The sequence below is a fragment of the Eublepharis macularius genome, chromosome 8 (assembly GCF_028583425.1).
Source record: "Eublepharis macularius isolate TG4126 chromosome 8, MPM_Emac_v1.0, whole genome shotgun sequence".
NCBI classification, from domain to species: domain Eukaryota; kingdom Metazoa; phylum Chordata; class Lepidosauria; order Squamata; family Eublepharidae; genus Eublepharis; species Eublepharis macularius.
Genome location: NC_072797.1, coordinates 101,455,237 through 101,475,630, shown reverse-complemented (window position 1 = coordinate 101,475,630; position 20,394 = coordinate 101,455,237). Strand labels below are relative to the sequence as shown.

At 41.8% G+C, this 20,394-nt stretch overlaps 1 protein-coding gene across 1 annotated transcript in view; it reads right to left on the bottom strand.

Annotated features, from left to right (window-relative positions):
* The window catches only part of DMRT1 (doublesex and mab-3 related transcription factor 1), a 61,387-nt gene that overhangs the window by 22,556 nt on the left and 18,437 nt on the right, over positions 1 to 20,394 (bottom strand). Inside the window, exons 3-4 of the mRNA XM_054986955.1 lie at positions 13,239 to 13,522; positions 6,357 to 6,519 (exon numbers count right to left, since the gene is read on the bottom strand). Of these exons, the coding sequence (XP_054842930.1) occupies positions 6,357 to 6,519; positions 13,239 to 13,522 (447 nt within the window). The remainder of the gene's footprint in view (positions 1 to 6,356; positions 6,520 to 13,238; positions 13,523 to 20,394) is intronic.

Below are 20,394 nucleotides of genomic sequence, written 5' to 3'. Positions count from 1 at the left end.
CCAGGGAGGGGCATTGGAGAGTGGAGTGGTGGAGATGGAGAACGAGAGGTAGAGATGAGAAGGAGCAAGGAGGCTCAGGCACAAGGGTGAAGCAGCTGTAACCGACGACGACCAGAGCCAGGGCAACCGGGACAGAGGTCCAGTCCCAGTGAGCCACCGGGGCAGAGGCAGAGCTGCTCGGGGCTGAGCTCAGTCAGGCAACTCCGAACTCCCTGCCCTAAACAACGCCCCAGCCTACCAGCTGGAGGTGCAGCCCTACATTGAGCTCGGGAACAGCACAGGTGACTCGAGCATAGAAAGCACCAGAAGCAGAGATGAGCTGGGAGGCTGCAGCTCAGTTAAATGAGCTGTGCCTACTCTGAGGTCACTGGGGCAAATTTCACAAAAGTGGGGGCTCGTCCAGGATCCAAGCAGTTGGCAGGCGCTACCTGAGGGAAGTAAAGACAATGACAACTCCTGGGGCTCAAGGGATAATGCCCTGTGTATCCCTAGTGGACATGATCCACTTTGGGGAATGGCTGGCGGGTGCACAAGGGAACTTAATTCAGCATGTTATGGACCTGCAAAGGGTGGCCCAGGACCGACGTGTCCAAGAGATGGCCTGAGCCATAGTGTCCAGCTCTGGCACCACCTCAATGGGCAATTCTGGGGCAGGTGGGGTATTCCATGTCCTGAAGATAACTCCCACAGATGACATGAAGGCCTATTGGCTTTTGAAAGAATGGTTTAAGCGTTGGGGTAATGGATGTTCTGTCTCCTTGCTGACTGTGCAAGTCTATGCTGTTAGGCCAATAAAGGGATTCGATTCGATTTGAGAAGATGGCATTTACAACCCCCTGTGCTCTGTTCCAGTTCATGACTATGCCCTTCAGGCTCCACGGGGTGGTGGCTACATTTCAGTGGCTAGTGGACTATCCGCTGAGCCTTTGCCAAGGGTTTGTGGCAACCTACATAGACGATGTGGTGGTATATAGCAAAATATGGCAGGAGCATTTACAGCACCTAGAGGCGGCGTTCACAGTCATATGGCATACACCTGAATGCCTGGAAATGTCACCTGGCCTGGAGGGCCCTACAATACTTGGGGCATCTGGTCAGAAGGGGCGAAGTACAACCCGTGGACAGCAAGGTGAAGGCCCTCCAAGAGCTACGATGGCTCACATCCAAGCAACAAGTCCATCAACTGTTGGAGCTAGCTGGGCTATAAACTTTAATAAGGAAATAACAATGGAGGCGTGGGAATACTTGTGGAAGAATACAGTGAAGATCACGACATGCACCAATATTAAAGAGAATGTCTATAAAATGATTTATCGTTGGTATCTGACACCAAAGAAAATTGCGCTAGGGAATTTGAACACGTCTAATAAATGCTGGAAATGTAAAAAGCATGAGGGATCTTTGTATCACATGTGGTGGACTTGTGAGGTAGCTAGGCAGTACTGGGGGGAAATAATAAGAGTAATAAGCGAGATTTTACAATTTCAAATTAATAAGAACCCAGAACTCCTGCTACTGAACTTGGGAATGGAGGATATTCCAGCACAATATAGGACATTGCTATTTTACATGACAGCAGCGGCTAGACTTTTGTACGCGCAAAAGTGGAAAGTGCAAGAAGTGCCAACTATTGAGGACTGGATATATAAATTGCTGTACATGGCGGAAATGGACAAAATGACAAGGAAACTGAGAGACCTTGATCCAGGACAGTTCAACACGGATTGGGAGAAGCTGAAACAATATTTAGTGAAGAAATGGGAGGTGGGAGGAGAACTGTGGCAGTTTGAAAATTACTGAAATACAATAAAAGTAGAGGGAGGTGACTTTACCAGGGGGTGGAGAGGTAAATGAGAATTTCTAAGCAACTATTTTATTAGACTATTATATATAGCATTAAGTATTATAGGTGTTATTACAAGAATTATAATGATAGAAATTAACTAATTATAAGGATAGAAACTAATTAATTTCATTTCTGGCAATAATTGTATAATGGAGATAATTTTATAATTGCAATGAAGGAATTTAAGTAAGGTGGGAAAATATATATTAATGTATAGATCATGTATTAAATTGATTGAATTGGTTTGGAGGTATATATGGGTCAAATTGGTTGACTATTTTTGGTGGATAGTTGCATAATGAAAGAATAATATAATTATATAATTAAAACAGTATGAAGATAAGATATGTAGAAAAAGTAATATATAGAGTATAAGTTAAATTGGTTGACTTATATTGAATGTACTGTTTATAGAAGTATCTAAAATTATGCTAAATGAGGGATAAATTGTTTGTCCCATATTGAAGATGAGATTATAAGATAGAGTATAGAGTACCAAAATTAGCTAAATGATTATTATCAAAAGAAAATATGCCAAGAATGTATTATTTAGTTATGTATTATTTAGTTGTTAAAGTAAGTAGGAAGATAGAAGGAGCACTGTGTTATATAGATAAGCTTAGAAGAAAGTGAAAGTTTATGTTTGATAGATAGAATAAATTTAAAATGAGTAAGGGAAAAGGGACAAGGGGTTGGAAAACTGTTGGAAGTCAACAAAAGGGGGGGAAAGGGAGGGGGTTAGAATTGGAAAAATTAAAGGAAACTGATTGTAATGTACAATTTAATGACATCTAATCCAATAAAAATTTTTAAAAAAAACTGTTGGAGCTAGCTAGATACTACATCCCGTATTTTGCTACTTGAGCAGCCCCCTTATTGGATCTTTTGAAGAAGGGGGTACTGGAGCCAATACCCTGGGGGCCAGAACATCAAAAATCCCTAAACTAGATTATGAATATCCTTACCAACGCAGTGCTGCAAGGGCTGGATTTTGAGCAGCCCTTCACTGTGTACACTGATGCCTTGGGGGTAGAACAAGAGGCGGTGCTAGCTCAAAAGCATGGGGGTTGAGAACACCCTGTACTTTTTCTCAGCAGGAGGCTGTTCCTCTGAGAGAAGGCCTACTCTGCGCTGGAGAAAGGCGCTGGCGGTGACCTCGCTAAGATACCATCTGCTGTGCCACCCCTTTGCCCTGGTAAGCGACCATGTTGCACTGCAGAGGATGAAGGATACCGGGCACCACAATGAGCGAGTCCATTGGTGGATGCTGGCGTTACAACCCTACACTTTCATGATCCTGCACTGGGCGGGGGCACTCTAATGTGGACTTCCGATCACGTTGGCATGCACCAGTGGTGGGGAGCACAAACTGTAGGGTATGGTATATCTTATGAATGATCTTGAGTCTGATTAAGGAGTGAATGAAGAGGGTTTATTCAGGAACTAAAACTCTGAGCCAAGCTACAAGCAATGAATTACACTTGCCTGGCAAGTGAACAGACTCACGTGTATTCCTCCCTGTTCATTTGCCATTCACTTGCACTTCACTGATCAAGTGATCAAGGGAGGAATACACTTGAGTCTGTTCACTTGCCAGGCAAGTGTAATTCGTCACTTGTAGCTTGGCCTTCTGATAGAAAGCAGAGAAACAGAATAGATACTAACTGCCTTACTAAACTGGGAGAGACTTCTGGGAAGAAGCAGGAAGTAGCCTAATAATACCAATCTGGAGACATTCAAGAAGGACTGAAGAGATGAAGAAAGAAGGATCTTATTTTGCTATCTATCTAACTCTCAGATTTGCTACCCCCTGCAGGTATTCTGTGTCTTCTGCCATCTCCATACACAAGACATTGTATTTCAAACACGAATACCTTAAGAGAAGGAGTTTATGATGTACTGGCACGGGCGGAGGCAGGAGCTTCAAAAGGCAGATGTGCAGTCCAGGGAGGGGTGGGCATTGGAGAGTGGCAGTGGCATTTTATATGCCAATAAACTGCGCTTTTTCTTCCTTATATGGAATACCCCTGCTCTTTAGCTCCCCCTAGTGGACTCAGGGTTACACTTGCATGAAGAAACAGCGCCCCACACACTGTCTTTTCTGTTTTCTTTTCTCGGTCACTTCTCTGTTTTCTTCACTTCTCACTTCCCTCTGTGGCCCCCTAGTCTCGTGCCATGGTCCCCCATTTATGCAATTTTTACCTGTGGCCCCCTTGGAATATCTTGGGCCCCCCGGGGGGGCATATGGCCCTAGATTGAGAACCACTGACTAGAGAAACTGGCCTTGACTATCCCAATGGAATTGATACCTGTCATACTCAGGTCAATTCTACGTAACGTATGTAAACTGTTTGTGGATCTAATGCTAAAAATTAATCCGATGTACATATCTGGAGCTGAATTAACTACCTGATGTTGAATTATACTGTCATTCCATAATATAATAAAACTTCAGGACAAGGCCCTCTACCCAAGACCCCCTCCGTGTGTTGACTGAATGTGTGGAGCAGGAGAGTGAGTGCAAGAGCACTGGCCTCTCCCTGCCTGTATGTCATCGCCAGCTTGTGAGAATGGTGCCCATGCATGAAGGCAGTGTCCAAATGTGTGCTCCCTCCCTGTGATTGTCTATGTTCAGAAAGCAGTATATTCCCTATTAAAATTGTGCCAAAGGAATCCCCCTATGTGCACCAAGAAATGCTAATTGTGCATACAAGGCTTGTTGTTTTTTTCATTTTCTTGTCCTAGCTATGAGAATATGCACTATAGCCCCATCACCAAACACTGGTAATTCTGTTCAAATTTCCCTCTGGCATTTGTGATGATACCAGGCATTGGTTATATGCTTTAAAACCCAATTTACTCCCTCAGCAGGAAACCTGCTTGAAAATAAAAACAGAAAACTGAGATTCTCCAAATGCCGAATGATGCATCCGATACAGAATTCTACATTTGCATTGTGCAATGATGGGTTGGCAAAATAGTCACTGTCTTGAGTGCACCTTCACAGCAAGGTTGTATCATGTATTTTGTTCATTGATTTCTCTTCAGCTTTATTCTCACTTCAGTGGCTAAGTACGTGACAGCAGCTTGGTGCTTATTTTGTGGTTCAATCACAGTTTAAAATTCTGAAGGAGCTCTGAAGTGGCTGACGTTCTTTTTGGTAACCAAAGGAGAATGTATTTTGAACCAACCAGGGCCGTTTCCACACGGCTTACCTGAAAGCGGGCCATGCCGCAAAGTTGTGGATCGTGCCGGGAAAAACGCGAAATATCGCATTTTCTCGCACGAGTTTTGCGTGATCGTGAGAGAAAACGCGGTATTTCGCATTTTCCCCGGCACGATCCGCGACGTTGCGGCATGGCCCGGCTTCAGGTAAGCCGTGTGGAAACGGCCCAAGTGTCCCATTTTGATATGAGTAGTGTTCCACTGTCTACACCATCCTCACCTGGTCAGTAGCCATTGTAAATGTTGCAGTTTGGGGGAGCGGCACAACAGAAGACACAAACAAAAACATTTATCTTGCCTTTAGGCTGAAAATGTACAGCATGTGTTTGAAATGATGAATGTGTTAGGAAAAGAGTGAACTATTAAGACGACCATCAAAAAAGTGTGCGGAGTGTTTTTATTCACACCCTTCATAATTGTTCCTGTACTACTTGAGCCAGGCAGGTTCTCCTACTATGGAAAAACACTCTGTCAGAGCTTGGAAAACACTGCTGGAGCTCAGTAAATTACCTCGCCCTGCTTGTCCACTGCTGATTGATGAGCTAACTTAGGGAACAATATCAGTATGTGGAATATCGCCTAGACGAGTAGTCAATAATGATTGACCGTGCAGCACTTTGGGCAGTTTAAAAATGCATAGGAGGAGTGCTCTCCCATCTCCTCCTCCTAGAACTGTGTCTGCATCTGGCAATGTATTTTTGAACAAGTTTCTTCTCCCACAACTCTTGTTTCATAAATACCTGACTAGAGAGGGGATTTGCCAAGAGTAGAAATAAAGAAATATCATGGCTAGCACTGCAGATTCTGAACCACGTGGCTGGGTCTCTAAATAAGCAGGGAAGTGTTACTGCCGAAGAAAAATAAAGAATGAGCGAACAAAGCATTTGTGGAACAACTGAGAAAACGGCAATAAAAAACTTAAAGCTGGATCCTTCGCACAGTTAGTGGGGGGTGCTAGGGGGATCTTTCCTGCTTTCTCGTTTACCCAGCAGCCCCTTGTGAGTACCAAAAAGGCAACACTGGAGGTTGAGGAAGCCTCATGAGGAAAAAAAACCCATGCAAAACAAGCAACTGCAATATGTGGGAAGGGATACAACTACTCTCCTGCCTCTTCCACCAAGAGTCTCTTCTGCCAGAGCAAGTCTCCTTGTGCCAAAGAAATGGATTCACAGGATCCAATCCACAGACTCTCTTCACTCGTCTCCTAAGTTATGTGTTTCTGACTAGATCATTTCTCATGGCAACCCACTCTATTCCCATTACTTCTTGGTGATGATATGCTTACCATTTGCTTTTGTTTCAGGGAAAGAAGGACTCTCCTCAAAAGTTAAAATCTGGGAGACGCAAGCAGGGGTCCCAACACTCTGTCCCAAATAAGATGTGGGGGAATAATAAGAATGCATCCTATACTGGGAACTCATACCATGGCGGTTCTCTGGGCTTTTCACCTGTTTAGAGAAAGAAAAAAGAAAGTAGTAAGTAACACAAATCTCAGACAGGCACATAGAAATGTACTTGCATTTATTGAACCAATAGGAATGACTACTCCCTAAACTTAATATGATAAGAGAAGTATCCCACTTTACCTCTGAATTTGTAATTATAGCTGCCATCTTGAGAATACATATGCTGAAATCCTCAATTTGCTTCCCATACTAGATGTATCAGCACAAGTGTTCTATTTTGCTCTAAGTGCTTTCAAAGTAGAACACCTTCAGAGTTGAAGGTGGTAGAATAGATGCGCACAATGACATGCACCCTTAATCCTGCTGTCAATGTACTGCCAATGGGACAGCTTCAAAAGTCTGCTCTGACCAGAGATTACCCATGCGACCATCATCTACGTCACTGTCTTCTGTATAACATATCTCTGCCCAGATAATTTCTGCCTCGTGGCATGAGTCCATCATGGGAGACTACAAATTTTATCATGCTATCTCTAAAGTTCTTAATAATAATAATAATAATAATAATAATAATAATACATTTATATATTGCCCTTCACGACAACTTAACGTCCACTCAGAGCGGTTTACAAAGTATGTTATTATTATCCCCACAATAATCACCCTGTGAGGTAGATGGGGCTGAGAGAGCTCTAGAAGAGCTATGACTGACCCAAGGTCACCCAGCCGGCTTCAAGTGGAGGAGTGGGGAACCAAACCCGGTTCTCCAGATTAGAGTCCTGCCGCTCTTAACCACGACACCAAACTGGTTGTCTCCAGTTCAAGAAGTTCTGTATTCTCAGCTTAAAGGAAGTCCTACCACAATTTCAAGATGCTTTTATCACCCTTACCACCTACCTTCTGCACTTCTCAAATCCAATGACGACCCAGGTCCTTACAGCGGCCTTGTCAATCATGTCAACGACTTCTTTCAGTTTTGGAATGGTCTAACAACTGAAAGTGGTGCCACAGAAAACTGAATCGAGTTTGCTTGATAAAAACTTACATCCGAGGTTCATTCGTATCCCCACATAATGCAGTATAATTTAGGCAACAGAGCTTTCCCTTTTTTCACCCATCATAAAATTACATACAGCAGCCAGGACTGAGTAACATGTTAGCAGGTCTATGGCCAATCCTCCAGATTCAGAAAAGCCGAGGCGCTGGCCGAACTTGCCTAAATAACCTAAATATGCTGGACACCAACTGAGGAGCTGCCAAGACTCCAAATTACAGAACTTCAGACAGGAACTCTCAAAGTTCCTCTTCCTTTCATAAACACAACCTGCCCTCAAGTCTAATGCTGCCAAACTCTCTGTACCGTTTTACCTTTAAACACTTGCCACAGCCTTTCTTTGGTTTAGGGATTTTTTCCTGTGGGTCCCCTAAAAATAATCACCTGACAGGGACAATATAGTTTTAGCAGCAATAAAATGCCAGCACTATCCACTGGTGTTGAAAAGCTGTCTAGTTTGTTTTCTTTCTCCTGGGGATGTAAAAACTGACCTGTTTCCTTTCAAGCCTTCTTGGGTTCCCCCCCTCCTTCCCTATTTCTTCAAAAAAACCACCATCTAAAATCCCAGGATTCAATGAATTATTACAACTATTATTATTAGTATGTGGTAGCTGGCTAGCAAGAGACATGTTTTATAATCTTATTACCCACACCAAGTCTGTGAACCACAGTACGACCGACAGATGGAGGCTGGGCTCTGCAAACAATCGACGTTGGATTAACCACTGAAGAAAATCTAGAAAGCTTTAGGTTCTGTTTTATTAAACTGTTTAGAATATACACCACAGTAAATCTGAACCACAGTAAATCTGAAACCACAAGGTTTCCTTTTTATAGAGCTTAGCTACCCTATTTTATAGTAACTGTAAAAAGCCAGCTGAACATAAAAATGCTTGACCTTAGCACTGTATTATAAAGGGACTTAGAAGATCATTTAGCCAATGAGGACAGAGAGACCTTCACTCTTTTGAAACACTGAAAATTCTCACCGTGACCACTTGGGAGAGGACAGGGCAAGGGCAAGAACCACACCCATAACTCTAGGCATGGAGAAAAAGGCTAAGAATAATCTAACAAACAATACAGTCCCCACAGCTTTTGTAATGAAAAATTATGAGCTGAGATGAATTTTCCAATGTCCAGGTAGAAAATAAACACATCCCACCCACCTATAGCAAATAAATCCTCTTGGTTAAAGTCTTCTTCATTCCAAGGTCACTCCAGGCAAAACAGGTCCATGGAAAGTTGAACTTGTGAACCCTGGAGACACCCCCCCCCCAAACCTCCAAAGCACATGCTATGTTTGCAGGAGTCCTGGTCATATACCGAGTCAGCCTAGCCTCTCATCTTGTCACAGCCCTACCAGGAAAAGGAAATCTGTACATGCTCATACCATATCCCTTTCTCAGTGGACTGGTGGGATCTCTCTGCTTCAGGCAACAGAGGAAAGGTAGGAACAGCTGATCCCACACCCATCCTACCATGACAGGACAGGTGAGAAAGTTGTTCTGGCTCTTTGGATTAGCTCTAAAAAAATCCTATCAACACCTATGAATATAGTTCACTAGACCAACAAGGTAGGACACAGGAAACAGATTATTCCCATGAACAGTGCAATAAGCATCTCCTGTCAAGGTTTATTTTCAGGGCTCATCTAGAGAAACTGGGCTTGTTTATAATCACTAAATTAAGTACAGCATTTCCACATTAGGATTCTTTGGTGTTATGGAGTTCCACTTCTAAAACCTTCTGAGCACTTTTACCAGTGGGGGTGGGGGTTTAAAACACAGTAATTTCCCTACTGTTTGATTCCAGAGTGAGAAACACAAGCACTATCTATATCTGTCCCACCTTGATAGACAAACTTAATTAACCTTTGCTATTCTGTTCCAACCTACTGTTTTAGACAAAAGCAGTGACCCACAAACAATATGTTACCATCAGAATCTCAACTGCTGTGACATCAAGAGATATAGCCCTATCAGCAGTATCGGAAAATAAACTGCTTAGATTAGCTTCCCCAAGAAAGGTGGATTATATTCATGTCACACTTGAGCTGTCAGAAACATTAGGTTACTTTTAGCATAAATCTGTATTGTGAAGGGTATCTTATAAAAGCTGCGCATGATATGCTCCTAGCATGGCAAAGCATCACTGGTTTAAGTTGCCAAGAATCCAACAGTATTTTAAGAATACTGGACCCTCTCTTTAAGACTATTCAGAACGATTTTTTGGTAAATTGGTTCATCATCCCCTCACCCCCCAAAAATTCTATATAGCTTTTAATTTGTAAATTAATAAATTGTATCTTGTGCAAGTCTTTTCAGGGATAATATTAATCTCCATCCTTCCTCTTATTTGATTTGCTTTATGTAGTTATTTCTAGATCCCCATCTCTGCTGTTAGCCATTACAGTTTTCCTTCAGTTGCATCTTGTCTATTATTCCTATAGAATATACCATTCCTACAGTCTACAATAGGGCTGATGAAATATTCCAAATCTGTAGGAGCCAAAATAAGCATTTAATAACCAGAACTGGTAAAAGCAGGGAGGACCACTATTTAATGCACTTGCGTTACATTTTGAGGTGCCCCACCGAACATGCAGGTGGGGAGAGGTGGAGGCAACAGGATGTTCCAGCTCTGGGCAAAGACTGTTTTAAATGTTATGGCTCTTACTCGTCAAAAACACTTCCATGAAACGATACTCTTCACAGGAGCTATAGCGCCGGATAATGGCTCATCATTAAGATTTCCTCCTGGCTGGAGGTACCAGCTGATAGGAACTTACGGATCCAATGTTGTGACTCTCCAAGCAGACAGGTGTATCCACTTACCATAAGCTGTTTTCATATAGAGAAGTCACTGGCTTGGATACCTGCCAGTTTTTCCACTGGCAAAAGAGGCAAGAACAGCCACATTTGACCACCAAAGAGACTATGCCAAGAACTGTGAGGGCAAAAACATGCCGATCGGCAGGGCTTTTTTTCTGGGAAAAGAGGTGGTGGAACTCAGTGGGTTGCCCTCGAAGAAAATGGTCACATAGCTGGTGGCTACACCCCGATCTCCAGACAGATGGGAGTTTAGATTGCCCTCTGCACCGCTCAGTGGTGCGGAGAGCAATCTAAACTCCCCTCTATCTGGAGATCAAGGGGTGGGGCCACCAGCCATGTGACCATTTTCAAGAGGTTCCGGAACTCTGTTCCACTGCGTTCCCACTGAAAAAAGCCCTGCTGATTGGGGACTGTGGTGAGGACTGAAACTAGGCTGAGATCAAGCTAAAACAATGGGAAGGATCTGGTTCACTGTGCGGGGCAGAACCAAACTAAAAGCAGTTGCTGAAGGATATGCAGATAATATTTTCTTAGTTCAGATACCATATTCTAAGGTGCCTGTGTCTGTTTTTTTTTTCTTTCTAAATCCTTCACACACAAGTTGCTTAGGTCAACAAGCTCAACACCTCTTGTAATTAACAGTGTAATATATCTCTCGGTACAGCCAATTAATTTTTCATTTTAGCTTTCCGTGGCAGTTATTTTATATTTTCTTCCCTAATCATTGCCATCAGAAAGAAATAAAAACAGGACTACCTGAAAGGGAACAAGCAATTCCCCACCCCACGCCATGTTTACATAAAATATAAAGCTTCTGATCTGTACATCATGTTCAGGAAAGTAGGAAAAATCAAAGGCATACTTATAGGATGGGGGAGACTTGTCTTGGCAGTAGTACATGTGAAAAGGATTTAGGGGTCTTAGTAGATCATACACTGAACAAGTCAGCAGTGTAATGTTGTAGCTAAAAAGGCAAATGTGATTTTAGGCTGTATGAATAGGTGTACAGTGTCCAGATCATGTAAAGTGATGGTATCATTTTGCTCTGGTTAGACCTCACTTGAAGTATTGCATTCAGTTTGGGGCACCACAATATAAGGAGGATGTTGACAAGCTGGAATGTGTCCAAAGGAAGGCAACAAAGATGGTGAGAGGTCTGGAGACTAACAGAGCGATCCTAAGAAGAGTTACTCCAGTCTAAGCCCATTGATTTCAATAGGTTTAGACTGGAGTAACTCTTCTTAGGATTGCACTGCAAGTCTTTTAAGGAAAAGTTGAAGGATCTGGGTATGTTTAGCCTGGAGAGGAGGCAACGGAGAGGTGATATGATAGCCCTCTTCAAGTATTTGAAGGGCTGTCAAATAGAGTACGGAGCAGAGTTGCTTTCTGTTGCCCCAGAGGGTTGAACCAGAAACAACAAAATTAAAGCAAACAAGTTTTTGGATAGATTTTCAGAAGAGCTTCCTGACGGTTAGAGCAGTTCTTCAGTGGAGCAGGCTTCCTTGGGAGGTGGTGGGTTCTCCATCCTCAGAGGTATTTAAGAAGAGGCTAGATGGCCACCTCACAGCAGTGACGATTTTATGACTCACTATGGATGAGCTGGTGCTAGGTCTTGTTGCCCTTTCTTATATGCCCATCACCATCTTGGGATCAGGAAGGAATCTTCCTCCAGGTTAGATTGGCCAGAGATCCTGGAGGTTTCTTGTGTTTCTCTGGGCACAGATCAGGGGTCACTAGGGAGCGGAGGAGGTAGCTGTGAATTTCCTGTTTTGTGCAGGGGGGTGCAATTACTTCCAGATTTATGTTTCTGTGTTTCTAAGTTGTCAGGGTCTTGCATCTGAGGTTTCAGAGAGCCATTCCTGGCCACACCCATTGGTTAGAAGGCAGACTTACCCCACCATCTGCTACTCAGAAAACTAATCTGATGACTGAACTACAAGGACAAGCTTTCTATGAAAGGCTCTAGGATTCCTGTTCTATTTGGGCAGGTTCCTGACAGCAAGTACTTCATGTAACTGCATGTTGGAAGGACAAAGGATATTCTGGAACGAACCACAGATATCAGCTACAAGTTAGGTGACCCCAGAGAACCACCAACTCCACCGACTGCTTGTTCTAACTGGTCCAGGAGGGCCAAACTGGACACGATGGTATCCTTGGGTCCAACCCAAGGACACTGCCACCATTTTAAAGCTTAATACTAGCGATTTAAAAATGCTGTGAGGGCTTGATCCTGGCTGGGCCCTCAGCGTGCCAGGACAAGGCACTGTTGTTTCCTCCTGCATACCTTTTAAAGTGCGGAAACAGCTGTGGTGGAGGGGGGGGGTTGTTTTGACGCTTCAAAATCTGCAGAGAGAAAACCAGAAACTCAATCCACAGGCCTGATTGCTATCAAGCCCTCGCAGCATTTTTAAGTTGCCCGTGTTAGGCTTTAAAATGGAAGCAGAGGCCCTGGATTTGACCTGGGGGATGTTGTCACGTCTAGTTCGTCTGAGACTCTGTTCCGAAAAGGTGACTATTTCGTCAGAGCTGGAGATGTCCATTCTCTTCTTTGCTGCATAAAGCAAAAGTGAAGCTCCAACTGCTAGATGAAACAAGTAGGAACCAGCATTCTTATCCACACCAGTCTTTAGGATGCACTAGTTTTCAAGAAGATGAACCAAATGGGTAAGTTGGAACGGTTTTTATAGAACTGATTTATATTAGTTTAAGAACTGGTAAACTATTGAGTTACACTGAACATTTCAGATTCTCTTCTGCAATATTTTCTAGGTGAACTAGCTTTTTTTCCCGTTCTGGTCAACTAGTACTCTCCAAACAAGACCATTGGTCTAGCACACAGCATGCTCCAACATCACTCATTTACACAGTACCTGCCACTGGTTTCCTGTCTGGCTTGACATGTAGGTTGCTGGGAGACTTCGGAGGCTGTTTTTAGCAGGGGATCCTACCAAAGTGCTCCCCATGTCTCCAGAGGTGGTTTCACTGGCCACAGCCATCTGGTACTGGGGATAGTTGTAGAAGTTGTTGTAGTAAGGATACAGAGGCGGCTGGTAAAAACTGCTGTAGTAGGTGGAGTCCACAACTAAGTCAGATGTGCTCTCCAGGTGCCCTCTGCTGCTCAGGGAAGGAATGTCCTGAATGAGCATCCGTCCCTCTGAAAAGAATGGAGCGCATAGATGGTTAGGAAACTGAAAGAAGTGATTTTTTAGAAGTCTCTTTTTCAATGCATTTCAGACTCTGCAGAACAAAGGAGTAGCAGATGGGAGAGGATGGCAAGTGTAAAGAAGGAAGAGAGTCAGAGGGGCAAGGAGGAGGATCAAAGCATTCCCAGTGTGATCCTCCTGCATACCTCAACACCACATCTTGAGTCCCATAGAGAGAGGACAGCACTTTGGCTGACTCCACCCTTTCAATATGCACTCCAGAGGAATGAGAATGGGCTGTGACCTTACTGTTCTCCCACTCACCCCTTTGAAATAAATAGCAGGACTGTATTAATAAAATAATAACAACTGTGTTTATATATCACTCTTCTAGAGAGATTAGTGCCCTCTGCAGAGAGGAGAACAAGGTCAGTGTTATTATTATCCCCGCAATACAGATGGAGAGCTTGGGATGAGAGGAGTGGCTTACCCAAGACCACCTACAGAACTCACGGCAGTAGTAGGATTCAAACCAGCAGAGTGCTGATTTGCAGCCAAACCACTTGTGCTACAGCAGCTCTATTAGTTTTGCACACTGGGGCAGCACACAGTCACTGAAAAATTAGCAAGCCACCAAAATTGTGCATCACGGGCAGGGGGAGCGAAGTCACTTACACTACTGGCATCTCACTATGGACTATATGTTTCCCAGTTACAATACAAATGAGAATAAATCTTATCTTTCAGGTACTATAGTTTAGGTGTTGGGACAATACTATAGAATGTTGGAACCTGGAGGAAGATGAATGGACTAAACTCAACAAATGAGTAAGAAATGCATATTTACTATATGTATACACACACACATATCAAGATTGACAGGTTCTGTAAGGTTAGCACAAAGCCTCTATGGATTTAAACTGGAATTTTGCAAAGTGACACCATCCTAAGAGAGCTGGGAAGAAAAGTATTCCCAGAATACAGTTTAGCAAGCCTATCACATCATCCCCAGACATCTGACCAACAGTGATTTTAGTGAACGATTTACCTCCCTTTATCCTGTATTGTCCAGGCCTTGAACAGCTAAACTCTAGCATGATTTAATGATGTCTGAAATTGGATTGAGGAAACAGACTACTTGTTCTTATGAAAAGGTTTGTTATTTGATTTAAACTGCATAACAATATTAGCAATGCTAGAGCCACAAACGGTCAATAATGCTACGTACTAAAGATTTCAACAAAAATGCCACTGTAGAAACTCAAGGTCTTATACAATTAATAACCAAATCAGTCTAGGCATCTTGTGGATAGTTCTTTAATATAAATCAAGAGTGCATATGCACTCGGAGTACAACCATTTTCTTAGGGAAACTAGAATTGGGTAAAATTTTACCACAAGATGGACCATTTTCCTCATAGGAAGAGACTAAAAAAAGTTCATTGTCTTCATTTTAGGAAAAAGTTGGCTAATAGGATAAAAACTGAAACATAAAAGATCGAGTTTTTTAAAAAGCAAGCAGGAAAATTGAGTCTTTTACAAAATATAGTCACTATTAGAACTGTAAAATACTAAAGAAAATGAAAGCGCAAGTCTAAAAACAATAAACTTCTAGATTTCATAGCCACGGAAGAAATCTTTCAAAGGGATGAAGGTGAAAAGATTCTGAAACTAGAGAGGGCACCTTAAGTTCACACAATAGACTGAAAAACATAAATTAGTAGGTAGAACAAAGGCTGGAGTTTCTAGTAGTCAGGAGAAAAGATTTTTCACTGTTACATCTCAACTCACCTCCATGTTTTAAAATCCTTAGACAGCATCTTTGCTACCTCGCCCCACAATGTGAAATGCAGTTCTCACTTTCATTCCAAATCAATGCACCGTATAATAAATATCACTATTGATCCTTCCATATTGTACAAAAGGCTTCAAGCATACACCATATTAACAGTAGTTTGCAATAATTCATTTCAGGGAAGGGTGTGTATTTTTAAAGCAAGTCTTCCTGTGAGATCAAAAAAGATGTTTTATCTGTGCCATGAGCCCAGACAGTGCACCACTGACTACTAGTAGCATGTAGAACATAGTGGGCAGCTTTCTGATGATGGTATTTAGTGCTCATCCAGACCTTTCCTCCCAAATGGTGGAGGTTGGAGCAGCAATTCCTATGAACATACAAGCTGTCTTATATTTATGAAACCACTGATCTATCTAGCCTAGTGACGCCAACCTCTACACCATGCGCGCTCTCTTCTGCTATAAAACACGTTCTCTTATCTGTTTCAACAAAGTTATTTTTGCGTTCTGGACTCGTGGCTCCTGGCATTAAAACTCACAAGACTTGCTTGAATGGGGATCTGTGGAATCCCTGATCAGGGACAGAAATTTTTTTCTGTTGCTTCTTTAGAGTCTGATCAGTATTCACAAATAAGTACATGCCAATATTGTTAAACTCGTAAAAACACAACCATTCCCTGTTGCTGCATCCTGAAACTGCAGTCAAAGACTTGCACTGCATCATGATGGCATGTTATCTTAACTTTTACAATGACCGAGTAATCAAAGACAGCTTTCTTCAGGGGAGGCCACAATTAATTCAGGCACTGATCAACTTCTATAAAAAAAATTCAGGCTGCAATAATTTTTTAACAGGAATCAAGTTATTCACATGTGCAATACTTATGTTCAGATTACAAAAGAAGTTTAGAGCTCAGCAATTTCCCAGAAACACCCCCCCTCCCCATGAATAACTCTCCCTCCCTCATTAGCAGATCTGGCGGTACTTCAGGCTACAGTGGATTTGTTCAATTCAGAGCTGCCTTTGAGGTCTGAGGTTGGACCTTGAATGAGGCTGGTGTGAAATTACTCCCTAAAGCCATAATCAGAAACCAGTGGAACAATGTGTTTCTCCCACCAGACTATCATGACAGAGCAATTTTTGTGTTTCAGCATATCACTGGTAGCCAGCTTTTCTGCTAAGACATCAAGGCTCTTTCCTGAATGGAAAAGGAGAACAACAGAATCCTAAAGTGTCCTGTTTTCTTCAAATAAACCCTACCTTTACAAAAGAAACTTCCCTTGCAACTTACAAAAACTGCGTTGTTTTCAGTACTGCGCTTGTAGTTTACTATAAAGTTAATGCGCTACGCAATATTCTCTCCAGACAAGGCTGTTTTTTCCAGCCACCCCCAAAAAGAGCCATTATCTGTAATTACCCATTACCAGGCATAATTATTTCTCCCAGGCCGCTCTACAACCCCCAGAATTTGATGCAGTTACAGCTCACTGCATTATGTTATCAAGGAAGCTTTTCTGACCTTTAGAACACTATTCACCATACATACAGAAGTGGGCAGTAAATTGTTTAAGCAAGTGATTTATCATGTGGGTCCCCTTGGATGTTCTGTATGCTTAGAAGTCAGAAAAGTTACTTGTACCCACTGACAAATGCTAAGCGAGTACCAGAACAGAAATGCCTACCATGATTCCTATGCCCTTTTTGGTGCTAAAACTAAAGATGAGGGACTTGGCAAATGTTAAACAGCACAGAGGACGAGTAACCACAGCTCAGTTGTTGCAGGAGATTTCAAACATCTTTCCCATGTGTGGTACAAAAAAACCAAAAATATAAGCTAGCATATCAATTGCTAAGAAATCAAAACATCTCACTTTCATCTAATGCATTAATTGCAGGGAAGTCAATTTTTTTTGTATCAATGAAACTAGTCGGCTGCTGCTGGAAAATTGCTATCTTCACCTTCTCCCGCCTAACACACCATTTGCTACTGATAAATGGTAAACAATTACTCATGAGTCCAAAGCACCTATAGGCTAGGGTCAATGCATCACAGCTATTCAGAAATATTTAATTATTATACTTCAAAGCTGGAGTATGCCTGTCTATTACGCTAACTAGATCAACCTTACTATCTTAAGGTTTCCTGTTAAAATAATATAACTCACCCACTGAATACATATCTAGTAAATCTGAACAAGAATACCTTAAGAACAAGTCGAACTTAGAACAGCAAATACAAGGAGCACAATCTAATTCCTCTTCCTCCCATTTTTAAGTAGGCAAAAACGTCCCTGTGGAAAGTTAAGTACTTCACATGTATTTATTTATAAAATATGTATAGGCCTGCCTTTTTCCAGAGCATCTTAGGACCAGTTATATTTATATGGCATCTATATTTATTGTTTTTACCTGTATATGAAAGAGATCTAAAATCCGTCTTACATAAACCTCAGGCTGCAAACATATCATGAAGAAAAAAACCATCTATTTAGGAATCCTCCCCTTCCCGAAATTCTTGCTTACCATGTCAAAGCAAAAATATGAAAAATCTAATACCAGTAGTCTTAATATGCTCTAAGTTATTTATTTCTATAACATTACACCCCCTTCAGTAAGTGCCATGTGCTTACAATCCTCTGGATGTATCTCCACTTATTAGGCAGAATACTATAAGCTGGGCAAATTGACACTTTACTAAGCAATTGAGTGAAAAGCTACCTGCACATTTCCATACACATCAATGTGTATTTCTATACACATCAATACTAGAAGTGTAAGGATGGAGCCTAAATAACTGCAGAGTGAGTTCATGGAAAGTATTTTTGCCATTTTCCAGCGCACTTTCATCTGAAAAGCCACTCCTGGGCGATGAAGAGCTCTCAGGAATGCTGTGGGGAAGGGAGAGAAAACTAACAAAAGTCCTTTTGTGTCGGCTGTCACATAACTCATGCACAAGGTGGGGTGGGGGGGAGGAAATTCTGCCAATTCCATCTTCAAGCCACAGCACCCCATACCACATCCCAACCCTCTTGAGGGCCATTTTTATTAATTTACATTTATTTAGGAGGGCACAGGGTTGCAGTAGGATGGAAAAGATGACCAATTCCCTTCTAGGAATCCATTTGCAATGTTCAGGTTAACTCCATAGAGCATTCTGAGGTTTAATCTGCTTTTGACCCTCTTTCTTGCCCAACTGACTGTTTCTAATACAGTAATGAAAGCAAAAGAGATGCATTTGTTATTCAAACAAGTGTCAAGTAAGAAAATGACTTTATTTTAAAAAAACACTGAAAACTCACGGAAGGAAATATTCTTCTGAGGGGGCAGGCATGATAATCTAGCCCAAATCAAGCCGTTTTAAGCCCTGTTCATTTCAATGGGAAAGAGTGAAATACATGCTTACATATGGTTACGCTATACAAATTCAAAGTGTTCCAAGTATTTACCAAGAATCTTCAGTTCAGCTCTTCATGAAGAGTCTTACAGCGCAATCTAAAATCTGCTCAGGCTCCTCCTGAGGCTTATCCCAGGAAAGTATTCTCGGGATTCTTAGGATTGTGGCTAAATATGGATACCTTTTTATATTACCACTACACAAACATTGTATTAGCGGAGAAAATAAAAAGTATGTTCAATATTCACAGGCAGTAAATTACTTCAGTAAGATGTTTCCAGTTTTGTATGGCCTTGCATACTGTAGCTATATAAGGGGGGGGGCTCAGATAACTTTCTACCACCTGTCCACGCTTCGCTCCACATTTCTGGGCCAAATTTTTCTTGCGCATTTTCAGAACACAGACCCTTTTGTAGCTGATGCCCTATTTTTAATTTCATTCTATAGAAAAAGATTGTGGTATAGCCTACTGAATCACTTAACTGGTCGGACAAATGCGATAATGACATGTAATGGCAATTGGATATAGATCCCAGAGGAGTTAGAGATGTTAGTTTGTAGTAGCAAAATAGTAGAGTCCAGTGGCACCTTTACGACTAACCAACTTTATTGTAGCATACGCTTTCAAGAGCCACAGCTCTCTTCGTCAGATGCATCTGACAAAAAGAGATGTGGTTCGTCAGATGCATCTGATGAAGAGAGCTGTGGTTCTCGAAAGCTTATGCTACAATAAAGTTGGTTAGTCTTAAAGGTGCTACTGGACTCTACTATTTGGCAATTGGATACAATTTGTAAAAAGGTGTCATAAATTAGACTGGAAATGCAGTGAAGCTTCTGTGACAAACTTTCTGCTTTGTCTAAAACAGCTTTTTCTCTCTCCCCAGGACAACAGTGCAGATTTGGTTTTATGATACATGTTTTCCCTTTTCAATACTGATTTCAGCAATGCTCTATTTAGACCACTTGTAGCTTAACCTAAAGCCAGGGGAAATGTTTCTACAGAATGTTTGAATAAATGTTACATTTTACTACTAAAAAAAAATTCCATCATCTCCACACACCTCTATCCCACTGCCCTTGTCCCTTACAACAAAACAGCCAGTCTCTGAGAACTTCTTTGATGCTGCTAGAGAACATCTGATGTGCCCTCAAATATGTCCGGGAGGATTCATACAATTGGAGTGCTATTTCTGTAATTATTATCAAGTATCCCCAGAAGGGCTATCTTCAGGAGAGAAGAAAAGCCATCTGTGGGCAGGCACTGGCTTTATCCATAAAGACGTCAATGGCTAAGCTCACAAGTTTCTCAAGGTTTATCCTTTTGTCCAGAAACAACGCTTAGTTTGTGTGTTTTAATATAGTTAAAGAATGAATAGCATTTCCCCCGTCAGTGATAAGGTGGCATCATTCACTGCCAACTGCAGTCACCCAGCCTAGGAGCGAGTTTGCAATATAAGAAACAGAAACTGTATTCATCAATTTGTAATTATATTCATGTGGAATGTTAATTATTAATGTTAATTATGCTGTTAATTATTATACAATCATTCATGACAGATAATCAGCTTTTAATGACATCGGCAATTTCCCAAAGACACTAACCATTCTTTCATAGGGCATCTCTTGTCATTGGAAGGCTGTGCCCCTGCAACCCCGAAAAGGTTTTGTTGTATTATACAGAAACACACACA